Consider the following 20,453-nt stretch of genomic DNA (forward strand, 5'->3'; position numbering starts at 1 on the left):
GTCCACGTGTTAGACAGGAGGAAACAATGGCTGCAGAGGTAAAATCTGATCACTCAGTTAGCAAATGACAAAGCCAAGCCTGGGACTGAGGTTTTCCGAACCCTACACCCTGGTTCCAAAATAGTGTTGCCACACAACCTCTGTGTGGTGATCACCTCTCTTACCCACTTTGCCCAAGGCACGTGCCTTGGGAGCACCCCCAGCTCCTCCTGCAGGTCCCCTACACCGTCCACATGGCGGGGAGAACTGGACCATGCCCTTGAATATCCCTGAGGGAGCTGACATGAGCTCTCCCAGAGCTGGTGTCTCGTTCTATGGCTCATTCCAAAGTTTTCTCTTCCAAATCTCTTCTACTTGGATTGCAACCCAGAGCCCTGTGTTTGCTCTCCTTGGAAATAGCCACATAGAAGGCCAATCAACATGGTATGTGCTTCAACACCCAAGCAGGTGCTGCCCTAACTCACTGCAGACTTGCTAGCACTTCCAGCCATGCCTTTGTTTGACATAGACAAGTGACATGTGTGGTGTCAGTGCTGGGAGCCAGGCGGGTAGACATTGGGGAGGAGACCCCAGATGTCTCATAGGCACCCTCATGTCTCATGTCCCCCTCCACCCCCAGACCAACACCTACCAAGCCATCCTCTCCACGGACGGCAGCAGATCCTATGCCCTGTTTCTGTACCAGAGTGGAGAAATGAAGTGGGATGTGGCTCAGCACCAGGGCAACAGTTCTGTCCTCATGGGCTTCTCCAGGTAGGAGGGACACAGCCAGGCGCTCTGAGCAGGTGACAGGGAGGTGCGGCTTGCTGAGCTCACTGCCATCCTGTGACAAGGGTGACCCCACCCACTCAGCCCACTTCCCATTGCTCTCATTTGTGGTCTGGTAATGCCATTGTATCAAGTCCCCACTCAGTTCTGAGAGACTTAAAAGGGTCACTGTGCCGAATCCTCACCATGCTGTGAGGTAGATGCTACTGAAACCTCTCTGTACACTTTCTTATTTAGAAAAGTAATTTAGCCAGGCATGGTTGTGTATGCTTTTAATCCCAGCTTCAAGAGGCTGAGGCAGGAGGACTTTTTTGAGTTAGAGACCAGCCTGGGCTACAGATTGAGCTCAAGGCCAGTCTGAACTGCACAGTGAGACCCTGTCTCAAAAAGACAATAAAAAAGGGAGTAACTTGCTTGTGATCTTCAAGCTGGAATTAGGAGGTGGATCTATGACCTCCAGGGACCAGCTTGGAGCTGTTGCAGTGTGCGGTGCCCTCTCCATCCCTAGTTTAAGGAAAACAGACAGGAAAGAGACCTGAACTCTATTCCATACCCGGTGCCCTGACTAAGTGGAGCCTCTGGGTCCTTGCAACCAGAGATGGGGTGTGCAGTTAGGCAGGACCTCTCCACTGACTGACCAGGGCATGACAGGGCCTGAATCTTTCCTCTGCCTGCAGCGGGGATGGCTACTTTGAGAACAGCCCGCTGATGTCCAGGCCACTGTGGGAGAAGTATCGTCCAGACCAGTTCCTGGATCCCAAATTAGGTAAAAGCCCCACTGCCACCTTTGCTGCCTCGCCTTCTCTTTCCACTGTGGCAGTCCTGGACAGCAGGTCCCTGACCCACCGGTCCTGAAATGTGACCCCACACTGCCTGAGGTGGACAGGAAATCAGAGGCTGCCTGCCAGGAGCAGCAAGTGCCGCCTACGCCTTCAGGCGCAGAGCCACCTCTCCCTTCCAAGTGAGGTTCCAGGGCCTGACATTCATTCAACAGTCACAGAGCACTTGCCGTGTTCTCAACACTGTGCTAACAATGAGAAAAGTGTAAAAGAAAAAAAAAAAAAAAGGAAAAGAGATCAGCATGTTTGCTCTCAAAGAGCCTGGAGTCTGAATCCAAGAGAGCAAAAGATGGGCTCCGGGTCCGTGAATGTTGGAGTCACTCTCCAGATCTGTTCACATCGGAACCCTAAGCCGAGTCAGGCATGGTGCTCACGGAAGGGACTGATATCTGAGGGTCCTTCCTTCAAGTCGGCTCTGCTTGTGACTTAGAGGTGTCTGTCCTCTGTGTGGGTACGTACCCACATTATACATGTCACCGGGAACGATGAATATTCATCTCAAAGTCTTGATGAACTGTTCTCTTGACTGATTCTGCATCTGGGTGGACACAGTCGTACACTGTACCCTAGTCTGTCTTTTTGGGCCAGCCCTGACTTCAGGGAGTTAAAGGTCTGGAGTCATCACCCTGGCCAAAGATGGCACCAGGGCCCGGAAGTCGCCTCTTCAGCTTTATGGGATTGGAGCAGCCCCTGCCTCGCATGCCCACTTTTCGGTGGCCTCCAAGTCATCCACTCTGTCCTGTGCTTTGGCCACTGGGCCATCTGGGCTGGGAGAGGGTGTGATGGGATGGCCAGCAAGTGGTGGTGTCCCAGGCTGAGATACAGGGTCTGATGCCAAGGAACTGGTGGCAGGGAGCAGTGTTGGCTTGGAGAGAGGATGGAGGGGAGGTGGGTTGGCCACACCATGGCGTGGCTTATACTGGATCTGGGCGAGGCTTCCCTGCCCTGCCTTGGCCCCAGGGTTATGCCCCAACGTCAACCCTGTGAGGGCTTTGGAGCTCAGGTCTGAGGGCTTGGGGAGAATCCCCGCGGGTCTGAATTGTGCCCTTCAAGAATAGCAGTCCAGAGAGGTGGGAGCTGTGCAGATGCAGCTGTGAGTTCTGGGGACCCAAAAGCCCCAGGTTGAGCCCTGCACCCCTTTCTTTCCAGGCATCCGGGGGCTGCAGGTCTATAAGCTGCATAAGGAGGAGAAGCCCAACTTCCGCCTCAGGTGCCTGCAGCGGCTGAGCAGCCTGCGGCCCAGCTGGACCTCAAGGCTGCTCTTCTGCCCGTGCTCCTGGCAACAGGGAAGATGGGACTTGCGGTTCCGGCCCCTCAGCCTAGGTGAAATCTTCAAGCCTGTCCCCCGTCCCCTCTGCTGGGGCCCACCCTTCCCAGGCCTCGCTCCCCACCCCAGGGACATGCCCTGCCCATCCCGCCCTCCAAGGTATCCCTGCCTTGGGGTAAGCTTGTGTGGTCCCCTTGCAGGCAGGTGGGGTGTCCGTGGCCGGTACCTGTGTAGCTTCTCCTCCCGGCTGGGTGGCGTCTGCTGCAGCTATGGGCCTTGGGGGGAGTTTCAGGAAGGCTGGAGCGTGCGGAGCCCAGAGCAGCTGGGTAAGTGAGTCCAAAGAGCTTGGCTGCGGCCTTTCTTCTAGACAGGGTCTTGTCATGCAGTTCAGGCTGCCCTTGAACTCATGGCAACTCTCCTGCTTTAGCCTCTCGAGTGCTGAGCTTATAGGAGTGTGTGCCACACCTGCCCATGAGCGGGGACATCTTTCCAGGATAGGAGGAAGGCCCTAGTCTGCCCTTGTTCCTCTGGACCACAGTACCAGGCTGTTTGAGGGAAGGCTTGGCTTTAACTCCCTGTGGGAGACAGTAGAGAAGCAAAAGAGCCCAGAGGTGTGGGGACAGGAGATACACAGTCTCCTACCTATGCCACACAGTCTCTGTCTCCCCATGCCCTGGCCATGTTCTCGACACTCGGGGATCGTTCAGCTCTCACCATGTCCCTAGATATGGTATGATCCTAAACACCTGCAGAGAAAGCAGCACCTGCTCCGTGGCAGAGGTCACTGATGAAGGCGCGGCGGGAACTGCCTTGTGCCCCATTCCAAAACCATTCCAGAGCCATGTTCATGACACCCGTGCCATCTTGGCCCACTGACCCCTCAGGCTGCTCTCCAGGCCCTACCCTCCAGCCCGCTCTTCCTCTCCACAGTCTGGGAACTGGAGACGCAGCACTGGTGCTGCCGCTGGAATGACAAGCCCTCCTTCTGCACCTTGTACCAGGCACGGTCGCCCCACGTCGGCTGCGCCACCTACAGGCCCCCTCGGCCCGGTGAGGGGACAGGGAGACTCTTGGCCTTTGGACATGGAGCGGGGACCATGACAGGACCAGAGACAGGGCCAGAGCTGTGACCCCACAGGAAGGGAGGACAGTTTCAGTGTGGGACTGATGGCACGAGGCTGGGGTAGGGCCCCACAGATGCAAGGGTTTAGGGGTGGATTCTCGACCCATGAGCATCTTGATCTAGCTGCACAGGTGCCCATCTGGGGGCAGGGGGAACCTCACCTCAGCTGTGGTCTGCTAATGTATCACCTGCTCTCCTCCAGCCTGGATGTTTGGGGACCCCCACATCTTCACCTTGGACGGTGCCAACTTTACCTTCAATGGGCTGGGGGACTTCCTGCTGGTCCGTGCCCAGGACAGCAACTCCTCCTTCCTGCTCCAGGGCCGCACTGCCCAGACCGGCTCCGCCAACGCCACTAACTTCATTTCCTTTGCTGCTCAGTACAACGCCAGCGGCCTAGCCCCCATCACAGTGAGCCTGGGGACACCCAGGATGTCCCTGTACCCTGTGTCCCCAGGACAACCTCTCAGTGACCCCTGGCCAGTGGACACTGAGGCCCAAGAGGAGGAGGAATACAAAGAGGGGAGAGGGAGAGAGCACACATCCTGCCAGCAGAGCCTCTGGAGCAAAGCCCAGGGCCTCTGCTCCACCTGGTGACCGGGCTGAGGCCTCCTCCCACTTCCCATCCAGGTCCAGTTTCTCCTGGAGCCCAACGACACGGTCCACGTTTTTCACAATAACAAGACTGTGACGTTTGAGACCAGCCGGGAAGATGCTGAAGGTGGGCTGCAGAGAGCCGGCTGCCACCTTCCCCTGCGTCACCAGGGTGGGGCTCAGCGGGGTGCTTAGTGCCTGGGAGTGGACGTTGGGACATGGAGGTGGGCAGAGCAGAGCCATCACCCGTCTGTCCCTTCTTCAACTGGGCCTGGGATGCCCTTTGAATGCAGGGCATTAAACTCTTCTCCTTCTGTGCCTCCTTCTTTCCCTCCTCCCCTCGCTTCTGTCCCCAGGAAGAAGGAACTCAAGGGTGGTCTTGAGGGTTTGGTTTTGGGCCACTACACAAGGCACCATCAGGCCATCCCAGCGTCCCCTCTATATCTTGAGACCAGGGTGATGGTGCAGGCTGCTTCATCACTTGCCTCGCTGTCCCCCTAGGCGCAGAAACTTTCAGTGCCACCGGAGTCCTGCTGACCCGCAATGGCTCCCTGGTCTCAGCCAGCTTTGACAGCACGGTGACCATCTCGGTGACTGTTCTCTCCAACATCTTGCACGCCACGGCCAGCCTCCCGCAGGAGTACCGGAACCGCACCGAGGGCCTTCTAGGTGAGGGACAGGCACTCAGACACCCTCTATGGGGCCTTCCTGACAGTGCTCAGGATTTAGGATGTGCAGCCAGCAGGGAAGGGACAGGGGCTGCTCCAGCCACTTCTGAGGTCACTTCCTGTCCCTTGCCACTCTGAGGGAGTATTCAGGATGGCTCTGGGGAGCAAATCCTTCCTGCCTCCTCCTCCCTCCCTGGAGCAGGGGGCCAGAACCCAGGCAGGGGATGGCCAGCTTCCTGAGGTGGCCAACTTCCCTGCTGTGTCCCTCAGGAGTCTGGAATGATAACCCAGAAGACGACTTCAGGATGCCCAATGGCTCCTCTGTTTTCACTGACTCAGAGGAGATGCTTTTCCACTACGGGATGACCTGTGAGTGTGGGCACCCAGTGGGGGGGTTGCCATGTGTGTCCCTCAAGCCTTCAGGTGAGGCCACCCCAAGTCTGTGCCTCTCCACTCCCCTTGCACAATCTGTGCTGGAAAGAGAAGACAGGGACATAGGTGGCCCTTGCTCATTGAGCAGGGTTTCCAGACTCGGAAGCTGGAAGCCATTCTGTCCTCCACTTCCAGGCTAGAGCCAGAGGGGGGACACGCGGCTGGAGTCCCACAGCCACCATCCCACCCGTGCATTCCAGGGGCCCTCAACGGAACAGGCCTCCTTGGCAGCCAAAGTGACCCGCTGCCTTCCAGCTTCACCCCGGTCTTCTTCTCCCAACTGTCGGCAAACCATACCCTGGTCTCCAGATGTGACGGGGTCAGACAGTGCATCTACGACACGATGGCCACTGGAGACATCCGCACAGGCCTCCACACCAGGAGCCTCTTCACAGCGTACCAGCGGATGAACGCCACCCTCAGTATGTGGTACCCCAGAGGGGCCACCCCTCCTACAGCCCCCGTTACCTCCACCTTCACTCCTTTCACCCATCAACTGCCAGCCCCAAACCTGGGCGTGATGCCCAGCTCACCCAGCCTCGCAGGGGCCTCCTGCCCTGACGCGGCCCCTTGGCCTCTTTGCCCAGCACCTCTGCTCCGCTGCCCCTACCTCTTCAGGGTCCTTACACCTGAGCTTCTCTGGTGAGTCTGAGCCATGGCACAAGCTGCTCTCCTGTGGGAAGGCCCTGGCTCCACAGCTGCAGCAGGGTCTCTCTGTCTCTCTCTGTCTCTCTCTCTCTCCTCTTTCAGAAGCAGTTCTGAAATTTCTTTCATGAGTGGTTTTTCACAGTGTGATCACAAACACAGTGACTGCAGCTGAGTGGCCTCCAGCAGAAAGGCAGGGAAGGGAAACCCTTTGAATCTCTTCAGGATGTTGCAATAGCCAGGATCGCACAGCCAGAGGTGCTCATGAAAGGGAACTTCCAGAGCTGCTTCAGAAAGTGGCAAGAATGCCGGGATAAACGTGTGTGACGTGAGGGAAGCCATGCTGAGAGGGATTCAGGGCAATGTGTCCTTTACTGTGATTGCTTTTTTATTTTGGTACCAGGAATTGAACTCAAAACCTCACACTTGCCAGGCAGGTGCTGTGCCACTGAGCTATATCCTTGGCCCCCCATTTTTTTGTGATTTTTAAAAGTCAAATGTCATCTGTATTTTTTACATTTGGTCTCTTTTTTATTCCTTATTTGATGCCATATCCTTAAGTGGGCTCCTACACCGTAGGTGTTGGCCAACTGATTACTAATGAGAAGATAAAGTAAGGCTCCAAAAATCCTGACCATTGGGAAGGTCTGACTGCCTCTGTTTCCCCAATCAATCCTGGGGCTTCCTCAGTCAGCACTGAGGATGACAGCAGTGATCTCCATTGACTTGTGCGACAAGAAAAGCAGAAAGACTCGTGACAGGACAGGAGGAGAGGGCTGATGATCGCTCTGTTTACTAAAGGCACATGCTGTCTTAAACACCCAATGAGAGCAAAGCCGTTTTAATCTAAAAGAGCATGAAAGGCATTTTATGAGAAAGGGGTTTAAAAGATGGTTTAAGGGAAGTGTATGCTCATTTGACTGATTGCACTGGAGACAGCTGAAGATACTGGGGACAGCCTGGGAACAGCACAGAACATTTGGTTCCATCCTGGGCTCCAAGGCTGCGGCCTCCCTGCCAGTCAGCCACACTCTGTCTGCAGAGCTCTCAGCCTACTCGCAGAGTGCGTGTATCTTCAGTGCTGGCTCCCACAAGAGTCCATATAGATGTCCCCATGACCTTCAGCCCTTTCTCAAGGGCAAAAGGTGATGCTCTGAACAACTCAGTTCCCGGATTCTCTTTGTGCCAGGTCCAGCTTGGCCTCCCGTTGAGGAAAGAATGTGAAATGTGTGAATGTTAGAGCAGGGGGCAGAGAAAGAGAAGCTGAAGATTTAAGCAGTTGGCCAGTACAAGGCCGAGCTGCTCTGCATGGACCTAAGAACAGGGACACAGGCTCCCTCTGGCTCCCGGGGGTGGGTCTCTGGCCCAGGAACACCTCGTACAAGTCAGGGAAAGAGAGGCCAGAGGGCAGGCGGGTGGCAGCCTGCCTCAGATCCGGTCTCCTCTGCTTCAGATCAGTTCCCGCCCTCCATTAGTGGCTGCCATGTGATCAGAGCCTACAAGGACCATACGTCAAGATTTCAGTGCACCAGCAACTCTGCGAATGTCACCTTCATGCTCCAAGGGAACCACAGCTCCTTCCAGCTCTTTGGTAGGAACTTGGGCTGGGATGGGACAGTGTATATAAAAAACGGAGTCTGCACAATTTCCCATCCCTTTTCCTGTGACTGTGCAGAACCAGCGTTTCCTAAGTAACACCGGCAGTCCCAATAGTGTCCTTCTGGGGGCAGTAGCGCCAGGCCTTCCAAGATGTGGCTAGATGCAAGACTGACTCTGGGCACACATAACTGATTCAAGTATCATTTATCTCCACCTGATAAAATGATGCATTTAATCATCATTATGCCCTCACCAAATTATTAGAATGTTAAATAATCAAGGGCAACAGTTAAAAAAAAATGCTCATTTACAACAGGAAATACAAACATCCTCACTTGGGTTCTTTCTCGCTGTCTTTGTAATTAGCCATGTTGCCTGGCTTGGTCTCTGGTCTGATTTTCTGTGCTAGGAAGCTTGTGAGTAAGGGCGTTAGGAACCCTCAGGGTAGCATGGGTGGCCAGGACAACGGGACAAAGCACAGGGCTGTGGCTTTTCTTCTGCTGTGTTCTTTGCTTACCCCAAGCCCTCAGGGATGATCACCTCTCTGCCTCGCTGTCTTTCTCAGCACATAAGAGACTGTTTGGTCTTGGCCCCTCTTACTCCGTGCAGCATCTGCCCTGGCACAAGACAGTGTCATTACAGGATGCTTCTCCGCTGTGGCGTGGTGACCTGGAAGTTACTCCCATCTCTCCTATACTGTCAGATCCTTCTAACCTGCTGTTTAAATTTTTTTTATTTCAAAGAGTATAAAGCAGAATAAAACCAATCAAAATAAGCCAGTGTAAGAGATACAGGACTTCAAAATATTATGAAATCAGCATAGTTACCATCATGCCTTTTGATGTCTTCAAAGCAGCTGCAGATAACTTCTGATATAGTAAAAATCAAACAGAACAGAATAGAAATAAACAATTAAAAAACAAAATAATGAATGCAATAAAGAAATTCAAACAAGCCAATAGTAAATCCAAAATTGCTACCATAATATGTCTTGCTGTCTTTGAAATAGCTGTTCCTCAGATTTGACATAATCAAACAAAACAAAAAAGAATAAAACCCAACACAGTAAGATAATGGAAATGATATAGGACCTCAAAACAAGACTATAAGGAGTCAACCATAGCTACACCCTTCAGAAGGAAATCCTCCCTAGATGCCACACTGCGTACCGCTATTCTCTGAGCCCATGATCAGACCACTGGCCCTAGACTTCCAATGTTAGTAAGACATCAGAGCACCAGGGCTGGGGGTTTAGCTCAGCGGCATAAGCGCCTGCCTTGCAAGCAGGCGGTCGTGAGTTCGATTCCCGGTACTGATAAAAATGAAAAAGACAAAAAAATGAAAAAGATACCAGAGCACCACAGGCATCCAATTCACTTCCATAGCTATCATCACAGCCTGTGTTTCTCTGGATAAGCCCATCCCGTCTGGGGATGTGGGGGAGGGGGAGGGGTACTTCTTGTTTGCCAGCCTGCGTGCTGGAAGGGGCTGGGGTCTCCCTGTTCCCAGTCCAGCAGCGGCCTACACATGGCACTGGTTCCCAGACTGAGCTTGTATGCTGGTACAGCCGTTGTTCTCTCTCCCCTAGTTCATGAATGGCACCTAACCTGTTTTTAAAACAAATTTCCTCCGTTCTGGAAAGGCATAACCCAGGTTGATGAGAGACATCCAGCAGGGTTTCCCTCCAGGTTGGTGTCTGAGGGAGCAGCTGGTCAAAGGCCCAGGAGAAGAAAGGGCTGGGGGGACTCCTGGGGTGAATTCCGTTTGGCTGCAGTGTAGTCCAGGGAAGTTTCAGAAGCATCCTGGCCTTTGACTCCAGCATGTCCCCAAGCCACCCTATTGTGACCCAGGCTCAACCAGGGGGCTCTGAGGGGCAAATGGGTTTCCTTTTGTGGGGTTCCTCTTGCAGGCGGTGAGGAGGGCTGGCACTGCCTCTCTCCCTTGGGGCAAGGCCCTCGTCACCTCACAATTCCAGCCTGGCTCAAAGAAACATCTGATGAAGCCTGGGGGTGATCTGGGAGAGGGAACCCCCCAGCATCAGCCATCTGGAGTTAGATACCAGGCTGCATCAGCCCACAGGGCAGAGGGGTCTCTCAGCCCCTGACCACCTCCTCTTCCCCACACAGAGAACGGGATTTTGCAATGGACACCAAAGTCGCCAGAGCCAGTCACCCTGGAGATTCTAGCTCGAGACGCCCAGACCGGTTTGTCATCTGTCCTCCAGCCCAAGATGGTGGCCTGCTTTTGCAATGCAACCAGTCAGTGTCTGTACAACCAGACCCGTCGTGTGGGCCATTCATCCATGGAGGTAAGGGGTGGGTGTTTTCTGTGCAGAGGAGGAAAGGGCACAGAAAGGTGGACAGTGTATGGCAGGGCCACAGAGTCAAGTGTGAAGAAGCAGAACTTTCTGAACGCTAGGCACTCAGCTGTCTGTGTCCTGCGCCTGTTCTGCCTAGTCAGAAACACCTACCTCAGTCCGTCCTGGGGTGCCCAGTACAGGGCACCAAATGGGGTGGGAAAGTCTCTGCTCCCTAGCAGGGGTCCACATCGGCCTCCACGCCAGCTGCCCTGTGCTGTCCTGGGCTCAGGCCAGAAGCTATCAGCAATGGCCATCTGCACCCTGTCTGATCAGAACAACACGCCATGGTGATGGGAAGAGGGTACAAGTCCCTCTGCTTAAGCACCCAAACCCCTTTGTTTTCTCTTTCACTCTCTCTCCCCAGCTTACGGAAGCACCTCTTCTTTAATTTAGAGAAAATCTTTTCTGTCTAAGGTTAAAGCCAGATGTCTGGCCCGATCTGCGATCCAGCCCTGCCTGCTTTCTGCCTCCCTCCTCCCTCCTCCCCATCTCACTCCGTCAAGGGTCACAAGGAAGGAGATGTGTGTGAGAAGCACAAGGCTGCAAGCCTGCTGCAGTGTCAAGCCAGGGCCAGGGACACCGGCCAGGCAGAGGGACGCATGGCAGGGACTGAGGTGTTCAGGAGATGCTGGCAGAACTGAGGCGAATGGAGCACGCCTATAATCCTGGCACTCAGGAGGCTGAGGCAGGGGGACTGCTTCCAGTTCCAGGCCAGTCTGGGCTAATAGTGAGTTTGAGGCCGGCCTGCACTGCATAACAAAACTATGTCTGAAACAAAACGAAAACTATGTCTGAAACAGAACTCAGAGCCTATGGCTCTCACATCAGAGAAGTCGCTGATGAGAGCTGGAAACCTTAAGGGTTTACCTTTCTGACCACCCTGTTCCAGGAGGCCAGCTGCCAGTGCAACAAGGACACCTTTGGCCGCCACTGTGAGCATTTCAAGAACCTCTGTGATGAGCAGTGCTTCCCGAATGTGCAGTGTACCCCTGGGAAGGGCTGCGGGGCCTGCCCCCAGGACATGACTGGGGACGGCAGGCATTGTGCAGGTAAGCCAGGAGCAGGCCTAGAAGGGGGCTGGGGCCCGTGACACCTCAAGAACTGAAGGTAGCCACAGGCCAGCACTTTGCCTCCTTTTCCCTGCAAGTCTGTGGAATGCTTGCTCTAGGAAGCCTGGAGAGGAGGATGGTTTGGATAAGGTGATGGAATTCCAGCACTCAGGAGGCTGAGGCAGGAGGATTGCCACATGTTCAAGGCTGATCTGGGCTCCAGCCTGAACTAGCGAGAGCCTGTTTCAAAAAACCAAAACAAAAAACTAGTCCACTCCTGCTGAAGTGAAACAATACCTAGCTGGCAAAGGAAGATGGGTTGCCTGACAAAGAAATGGGGAGGAGGACAGTTTGGATTCAGAATGGCCTGCAAGCCAAACACAGATTGAGCAGGCATGGGGAGAAGAAACCAAGAAGTCCCGGGAACAGGTGCCCTTGGGACCCTGTCTGATGACTCGGAGGGACTGCTGATCCTTGCCTCCTCTGCAGCCCTCCTCTGTCAGAATGAGTCCTGCCCCATGGATTACTGCTACAACCACGGCCACTGCTACTTGTCCTTGACTCAGGGCTGCCAGCCCACTTGTACCTGTGCCCCAGCCTTCACAGACGCCCGCTGCTTCCTGGCAGGGAACACTTTTGTTCCCTCCATCCTTGGAGGTACGAGCAGATGTCCATCTGGCTATCCTGGGGGAAGCTGGCGGACTTGAGGCACAGGGCTGAGCTCCTCAGACTGAGTTTGTTCTGTGTGGGTAAGCTGGAGCCATGGGAATTCATGATGGTAGCTGTCACAGTGCAGGCCTGTGTGGCCTGCTGAGGACAGTGGCCTCGCAGGTCTGGGATATGGGGTCACAGATGGAGCCCTAGGGTGTGACTGGAGACCTGGCTACTTGCAGTGTCTCTGATGACCTCTGTCATTGTGGAGTGGAGCCATCATCCTGGGCGGGTCTAAGGGACCTCAGGGCTAAGTCTGGGTGTCTGGGGATGACAGACCTGCTTCCTCCACCTCCAGAGCTTCCCATGAGGTCCATCCTGCTGTCACTCTGTGAGGAGGAAAATGCCACGAAGGAAGATGTGAATGCCTCGGTCAGTGCTGGTGGCCATGGGTCTCAGCGGGGTCTGGTGAGGGCCGGGCTGTCACTCCCGAGTCCTCAGCTGGGTTCAGGTCAGGGGTAGAACCTCTTGTGCAGGGAAGATGGGGACGGGGATGAGGAAGCTTCAGGAGAGACACCCTGGGAGGGGTTAGACTCACCAGTCACTGTTGGCAGAAACTAAGGATCCATGTCACCTGTCCCCTGAGTTCTGAGCTTTGGGGTGTGGTATGAGAGAAACACCCAGGACACTTTGCCTGCTCTCTGACTTCCCTGGGGACCTGAGGGTCCCTCCTCTCATCTCCCAGGCCCTGTCCACACTTTGATCACAGGCAACACAGCTGAGGCTCTAATGTACACAGGGTTCAAATCCCTGCTGCCACCTGCTAGAGTTGCATGACCATCACACAAGCAGCTGGGCACAGTGGTGCACATGGGGGGTCCCTAAAGCTGTGGAGGCTAAAAATGGAGGTTCCCTAATTAAAGGCCAGCCCGGACAACATAACAAGACCCTGCCTCAAAACTTAAAAATAAAAAGGGTTGGAAGTACAGCTCAGGGTTCCCTGAGTTCTATCCTTTGTACTCAAAAAAAATAAAAAATAAAATAAAAAATAAAAACCAGGAAAGAAAGAAGGAAAGTTTTTTTTTAAAAGAAAAGTTAGACAAGTTAGTGGCTCATATTTAAAAATAGTATTAATAATTCTATCTATGTCAAAAAGTTGAGTTCAGGTTTAAATAATAATGTGGACAAAGCATTTAGCATAGTGCCCAAAACATATGTCTATAATAATTCAAAAGTTACAGGTACGGTGACATATGCATGTAATCTCAGCACTTAGGAGGCTGAGGCAAGAAGATTTCTGAGTTTGAGGCCAGCCTAATGAGGGCCTGTCTCAGAAAAACAAGACAAAAATTGTTAGTGTTACTATCCCAACTACCATAGCACTCCACACACTCAGTGGTAGAAATTGTTGACCTTGATCCACTGCACCTGACTGTGGCCTCCTAAAGCACAAACCACTCCTGAGTCGCCTTGACAACCCAGCACTCCAAGGTCCAGCTAAACTGATTGTGAACACACATGGGTGGAGGGGGACAGAGGATCAAATGTCCCCTTCTTGGTAGTACTGAGGGTTGAACCCAGGGTCTTGGCACTGAACTACATCTTCAGTCCTTTTTATAATTTCTTACTTTGAAACAGGGTGTTTCTAAGCCACTGAGTTACCCAGGCTGGGTTTAAACTTGCAGATCTTCCCGCCTCAGCCTCCCCAAGTGCTGGGATCACAGGCACGCACTGCCAAGCCCATCTCAGATTCTTCCCTTGCAGTGTGAAGCCAGAGAGAGGGAAGGGTGTAAAGCCTGCTCATTGCCCACCAAGTCCTGACTGAGCCAGGACTCGGGCCAGTCCTTGGCCCACCTGGAGTCAAGTGGGGAAATGGGCTTTTATGGAAAGGTGACCTGGACAGGGATGAACATGTGTAGGACCAGGCGAGTGGCGGTCTCCCTCGGGGCCTCACTGCCTCCGCACCCTTTCTGCTGTCCTCCCTCCCAGGTGGCATACAAGCTGCAGCACCTGAACATACGGGCATTTCTCCGGAACAGCCACGTGGAACGCAGGTGAGGGCGTGTGACTGTCTCTTTCCAGCTCCTGGGTCTCCACCCAGCCCCTCCCTGGCCACCTGAGATGCTCACTGGTCCCCTCCCACACAGCCACTCCACAGCACTGCCCTCGGGACGCTCCGTACAGCACTGGATGGTGGTCTCGGAGTTCCAGTACCGTCCCAGTGGCCCTGTCATCTACTTCCTAAATGAGCAGCTCCTGGACGCCGTGGTCAGCGCCTTCCTGCCCCAGGCACGGAGTGCGAGGTGGAGGAGGAGCGCAGAGGCCCGTAACAACGTGACCTTCCAGCCCATCAGCAGGGAAGATGTGTTGGACAACCAGGCTCCACGTGAGTCACTCAATCTTGTGCAAGGGGGAGGGAGAGACACGTAAATGGGGGAAGCCTGTGACAGATCGCTGACCCACACAGCCCATGGTGGACAAGGGTTCCGAGGGTTTGAAGTCATTATTTCACCCAGGAACTGCTGATGATTTCATAATTTTCTTAAAGTGTCACTGTACTAGACACACACAATGACATCCCTTCCACCACTGCCCCTTGGCTGCAGGGTGTCCACACGGACAGTGGGGAGTGTTCAGGGCCAGAGATGCCCTCCTGGAAGGGCACACACAGCCCCCAAGCCAGGCCTCAACACCCAGTCTGGACTGACCTGGGTTTCCAAGGCCCCTTTCAGCTCTAACAGCCCTTGGTTACCCAGGAATGGGGAGAGAGAGAGAGAGAGGAGGGAACAGTTCGCACCGCTGCCATCACTTCCAGGCACGGGGCGGAGAATGTGTGGGACAGACACCATTCCCAAGGTAGCAGAAACTGCCCTTCCGCGTGGGTCCCGGGACAGGCAAGAGCTGCTTCTAGAGGCCGGCTCACAGCTCCTTCCGCCTCTGTGTGTAGGAGAATGGGGGTGGGGATAAGGGAGCAGCCCTAAGATGTTCGTGAAAGCCCACAGTTTTTATTAGAGCAGCTCAAAAAACTTTAGAAAACACAGGTTTAAAAAAGCAAGAGAAAACCCTGTAATTTCAATTCCCAGAGACACTGTATTGGACATAGTCTTCTCAACTTCCTCCTCCTCCTTCCTCCTCCTCCCCTTTTTTTTTCTTCCTCTTCCTCGTCTTTATTGTTTGTTTGTTTTTTGAGACAGGGTCTCCCTGAATAGTTCAGGGCAGCCTTGAACTCACTAGGTAACCCAAACTGGCCACAAACTCAAGGCGATCTTACTGCCTCAGCCTCCTAAATGCTGGCATTATAGGCAGGTGCCACTATGCCCAGTCCTAAACTTTCTTTTATGCTTGGCAACACATGGATTTTTTAAATTAGGGGATCTAATGTTTGATAGGCTCTGCATTATATAATGGTGGACATATACCTCACATATTGTATGCATATCCCCTGGTGCTGTATTCTATAATGTTTCTGAATATAGTGTCTTACACTTTGAATATGTCGTGATGTCATTCTATATTGAGCACTTACAATATCAGTCACTATTGAGTGCTCTTCAGTATCTCATTTAAATCTCACATCTACATAAGTGCTAATGTTATAATTTAATTTTAAATATGGAAATGGAGGCTGAAAAGTAGGAGTTTTTTTCCCTAAGTTAAAAAAGTAGTTAGTAGCAGAATTCAAACCTTCTCTCGCGGCTGCCCAGCTTCAAAGCTTCTGCTATGGATTCTATCCATTTCACTAACACATTTTCCATACTAGGCAGCTGTCATGCCCTTCCTAAGAATGTACAGTAGCTTAGTCGCCAACATCCCCTCCTGTAAAACACAGTTGCTGTCATCAACCACACCCATCTGATTCCCCTCAGGAAAATGTATCTGTGCACCCTCGCTCTTCCAGTTACTTCTCAGGATGAATCCCGCCGCGTGGAATCCTGCATTGAGAGGTTATAAACTGTTAATCACCTGCTTTCCGTGTGACTCTATCTTTCCTGACAGTGAACACGAGCAACCTGAGCATGTATTTCAAATGCAACGGTTATGAGGGCTACCACCTAGTCTACAGCCCCCAGATTGGTGTCACCTGCGTGTCCCCATGCAGCGAGGGCTACTGTCAACACGGAGGCCGGTGCCAGCACCTGCCCGATGGGCCGCACTGCAGGTGGGAGGTGGCTCCTTTTAGGGAACAGGAGAGAGGGCTTGGGGAGGAGGGCGCGCGGAGAATGAAGCTGCTCTCATGAGGAGCCCCAAAATGGTGTGTAGCCACTCCGCAGGTGTGAAAGCTGCAGCTAAGCCACCTGCCCAGGGCACCCAGGAAGTTACCAGCAGAACACCCTGCTGTCCCCTTGGGGGAAAGGAAGCCACAGAGTAGGCTGCCTGACCCAGCCCTCTAAGCCCGCTCCAGGCATTAACAGCTGAGAGGCTCCCAGGAGACCTCTGGCCGCGCTCACTCTCCTAGGCACCAGATGGGGGGTCAAAGGAGGGGGCGGGCTGAGTTGCAGCCAGCTGGGCGGGGCTTGTGACTGCGCTTGCGCAGTACTGTTGGGCCGGGCTTGTCGACTGCGCATGCACGCTTGCCCCTTGGGGCGGGCTTTGTAACTGCGCATGTGCACTTCTGGGATTCGACTGCTGGACTCTTCTCTCACGTGTGCACTGAGGGCAGCGTTTATGACTGTGCAGCTGGAGCAGTTGTGTCTGGGAAGGGCAGCAGACTCCCGGCAATTCACACCACTCGTTCCTCCTTGCCTGGGGTCTATATCCAGCTCGGCCCCTCTACGTGCTGGTAGATTTTCCTGGCCCCAGCAGCAGAGGACATACGGGGAGTCTGAGCCCTTTCTGGCCACTGACCGTGCCCCTCCCTATCTCCAGCTGCCTGACTTTCTCCATCTACACATACTGGGGCGAGCGCTGCGAGCACCTGAGCTTGAAACTTGATGTATTCTTCGGTATCCTTTTCGGGTCCCTGTTCGCCCTCTTGCTGCTGGGGGTTGTTGCCTGGGTAGCCCTGCACCTATGGGGCCCATCTAGACCCAAGTTCTCGTACCCTCTTACCTTGGAGAACTGAGGCCTCGCCCAGGTGTCAGGTGTACCTCGGAGGCCTGGTGGACTCTGACCTCCCCACATGCTGGAGCGCCATTGCTTCGGGGACACTGAACAGGGAGTGAATGAAGTTGATCTAGGACTCTGCAAGAAGAACCGAGGATGGAGGACTTCTGATTGATGTCCTACAGCGCACAGAAAGGGCCGTGAAGACCAAACACACCCAGTGAGTGGGTTCTGATACCCAGGAGGGTCGCCGTTTTATGTGGGAACGCGTGTGTGCAAGCTACACACAAACACACAACAGAACTGGTCTAAATTAACCAAAATGCTGGTTTACTTCTGATTCGAGTTTATTTAAATAAAGTACTAGACCAAAACTCTGATTTACTTCTGATTCAAGTTTATTTAAATAAAGTGCTTCTGACGTTTTGTCTCTAACCAGTGGATTCCCGCCCATTTTCTTCTGGTGACTGAAGAGGTAGGCACAGGGTGTTCTCCCAACGCTGAGAAGGCACGCGGTGTGAAGTAAGAGCTGCTTGGACCGTGCCCTCCTCCGCGCTGAGTTACTTCATGCTGGGAAGCCTTGGGTGCCACAGTCCTGAGGTGGATCCTTGCATCTGCCTCTAAACCTTTTCTCCCCCACCCAAAACGCGGGCCTTGCTATCTTGGTCATGGTTTGTCTCCCAAATGTCCTGTGTAGGCAAAGCCTCAGCATGGCCATTTTGAGGTGGTGGAACATTTAAGAGGTTGGGCTCCTGCAAAATAATCAGGTTGTGAGGTGTCCCCCTCAAAAGAGATTAATGTGTTTCTCAGAGGATTCCTCTGAGCTCCCTGGAGAGAGTGTTTTTATCCAGTAAGGACACCCCGTGCCTTTGGCCCCTCTGCATGCCGCTTGTCCCCTTCCTGTTTTGCTGCCAAGCTGTAAGCCAGCCAGGGAAACCCTCATCAGGGACAAACAGATGAGGCCGTAAGTCTTGGGCTTCCAACCTTCAAAACTGTGAATAAGCCCTGCTGGGGGCCCTTTGTTATAGAAACAGAAAATAGTGGGAGAGGAGTTGTATTTGTTGCTTTCCCAATACTGGGACAAAATAGTTGACAGTCACAAATTAAAGAAGAGGTTTATTTGGCTCATGATTTCAGAAGATTTGGCCCATGATTGTCTGGCTGTAAAGCAGAAACAAGGCCCTGGCAGAAGAAAACTGTCCACCCCATGGCAGCCAAGAAGCAGAGAAAGAGAGGGAGGAACTGGGGACAAGGATACATCATTCTGTGTCATTCCCATGGACCTCCCCCATCAGGCCCCACCACCTAACAGCATATCCAGCCCAGAACTCATCCAGAGATAAACCCGCTCATGCGTACAGTGCCCTGTGATCCAGTGACCTTCCAGAACCCCAATCTGAAAGCAGGAGACTTTTGTGAAACACTTTAGATCCAAACCCTAACAGGTGGCATTAAAAGTAGGGCTATCAATTAAGTAAACAAAAACACAGCATGCTCACTTTAAATTAAAATTCAGATAACTCACCAGCACAGATAACTATTCATGCAAGACTGCCCCACAAAATATTGGCAATTTGTAATATTTTTTTGAGGCAGTATGTAGTGCACGTTGAACTTGAACTTGCTTATGTAGCCTTGGTTGGCCTCAAACTCACAGAAATCCTCCTGGCTCAGCCTGAGTGCTGAGATTGTAGGAATGTACAACCCAGCAGCCGACAAGATATTGGAACATCTTTATATTTCTAATAAATTACTTACTGTTCAGAAATCATAAAGTAACAAGTATTTTATCTGGTAAAATGATATTAAAATAGCTGAGGCTCTGTGCTTACAGGAGGAGAGGGCATGGCAAAAAGGTGTCTGGGTCACCTCCCACTGTGAGTGACACAGTAAGATCCAAGCAACTATAGAATTTTGTCAGCTGACTCCTGGCTCGGTGGTTTGGATTCTGTCTTTTTGACATCTGGAATAAAGAACTAGGGTGCTAGACATGTGTTTGCTTGGCATATGCCGAGAAGGGCACACATGTCCCTCTTCACCGGGCAGCTGAGGGCAGGTAGCTGAGCCACCTCAGAAAGCAGTAGGGTGGTGAAGTGCAAGGCCATGTAAGCTGGACAAAAATGACCTATCTATCACCTCTCCCCTCTTCTTTCTGTTATCAGGAGCCTTTCAGAAACTCCCATGGGCTTGAAGTAAGGAACTTAAATGGTCAAAATGACAAATAATAAATAACTGGCCTGTATGACACTTTAAGCATTTACTGGTATCAAAAAGTAAAAGTGATGCCATTCCCTGAACTGTAGGGCACGCTGTGGGATTAGTTACCATCCTCTGCTTAGCACAGGTTGGTGACCAGGGACCCTCTCAGGAGAAGCGGGCAGGACTGACTCTGCAGGAAGCTTCCAGTGAGCATCTGCTTGGGAAAGGTGGGCTTTACATTTCCTCCTTGGGTTCTTGGGTTGTCGCCTTCTCAGGCTTCACGCGGAGTCACAGGTCACTTTACACAGGCTGTCTTGTTGAGGTCCACACCTACCTTTGTTGTCATGAAAGGTGCAGCATTGTAACTTCACAGACACACAACCTTAGACTCTTAAATAACTAGAGAGTTTTCTCCAGGTTCTTCTGATGCTTGCTTCTGTCTCTTTCCTCTTCTCCTGGGGAATTGTAATTATGCTCCGTAATTCCCAAGTGCTTCTAATTGGTGTCATCCCTATTTGATAACCTTTCTGGTTTTCAATAGTAACAATAATCACTACTGTAGGTACATAACCTAGATGTCTTCAATAAAGATTTGTGTTAGCCAGTGTTCTAGGTGTTGCATTTGAAAGAAGACAAAACCTGGACAGCTCCTCCAAGGCTCACTCTGAAGACACAGTGCACTCAAAGCTCTCCTCTGGTCACTTTGAGTGCTGACCAGTCCACTTATATCTGGAGCCAGAGGACATCATTCACAGGATTGCTCCATACTTACTCCCCTTGATTTTTGTTTTTTAGGCTGCTTGCCCCAGTCCATCCTTCCTGGCCGCCCCGTTAGCTATGGTTTTTGTTAATTGACTGGACTCTGTTTACCCCAGTCCATGCCTCCCTGTCTCCTGCTAGCCCTCCTTTTTGCTTTAAACTCTATGGACGGTTGCCCCAAGAAAATAGAACAATCAATCAAATAATTGAACAAGATTCACTCTAGATCAGATTAACTCCTTCAAGACACTGCCAGGAAAAAGGATCTAATTATATCTCTTCCTAAAAACAACCTAGGAAAAAATTCTGTAATAAGACAGTCTTAGGGGCTTGGCTGAGGCCCGCCCTCGGACCACTGACAGTTCTAATGTAACTGCTTCTAGTTGAGCCTTGTCTCAAAAGAGCACGTGGAACACACCTAGCAAAGACTTGCTGGGGAGACTGAAAGAAGGAGGAAA

General features: G+C 52.5%; 1 protein-coding gene across 1 annotated transcript in view; it reads left to right on the top strand.

Moving 5' to 3' along the window:
• The window catches only part of Muc4 (mucin 4, cell surface associated), a 63,079-nt gene extending 45,582 nt beyond the window's left edge, over nt 1-17,497 (top strand). The window contains exons 10-28 of the mRNA XM_063224348.1: nt 620-753; nt 1,446-1,534; nt 2,757-2,930; nt 3,075-3,200; nt 3,805-3,924; nt 4,200-4,408; nt 4,628-4,718; nt 5,093-5,260; nt 5,530-5,628; nt 5,892-6,113; nt 7,790-7,927; nt 10,062-10,243; nt 11,184-11,343; nt 11,833-12,000; nt 12,353-12,426; nt 13,984-14,048; nt 14,142-14,380; nt 15,991-16,153; nt 16,861-17,497. Coding sequence (XP_063080418.1) covers nt 620-753; nt 1,446-1,534; nt 2,757-2,930; nt 3,075-3,200; nt 3,805-3,924; nt 4,200-4,408; nt 4,628-4,718; nt 5,093-5,260; nt 5,530-5,628; nt 5,892-6,113; nt 7,790-7,927; nt 10,062-10,243; nt 11,184-11,343; nt 11,833-12,000; nt 12,353-12,426; nt 13,984-14,048; nt 14,142-14,380; nt 15,991-16,153; nt 16,861-17,056 — 2,817 coding nt within the window. The 3' untranslated portion in view covers nt 17,057-17,497. The remainder of the gene's footprint in view (nt 1-619; nt 754-1,445; nt 1,535-2,756; nt 2,931-3,074; nt 3,201-3,804; nt 3,925-4,199; nt 4,409-4,627; nt 4,719-5,092; nt 5,261-5,529; nt 5,629-5,891; nt 6,114-7,789; nt 7,928-10,061; nt 10,244-11,183; nt 11,344-11,832; nt 12,001-12,352; nt 12,427-13,983; nt 14,049-14,141; nt 14,381-15,990; nt 16,154-16,860) is intronic.
• Nucleotides 17,498-20,453: the final 2,956 nt, after the last annotated feature.

Source organism: Cavia porcellus, unplaced genomic scaffold, assembly GCF_034190915.1.
Source record: "Cavia porcellus strain 051 isolate PalLab524CR breed Dunkin Hartley unplaced genomic scaffold, mCavPor4.1 scaffold_14, whole genome shotgun sequence".
Lineage (NCBI taxonomy): Eukaryota > Metazoa > Chordata > Mammalia > Rodentia > Caviidae > Cavia > Cavia porcellus.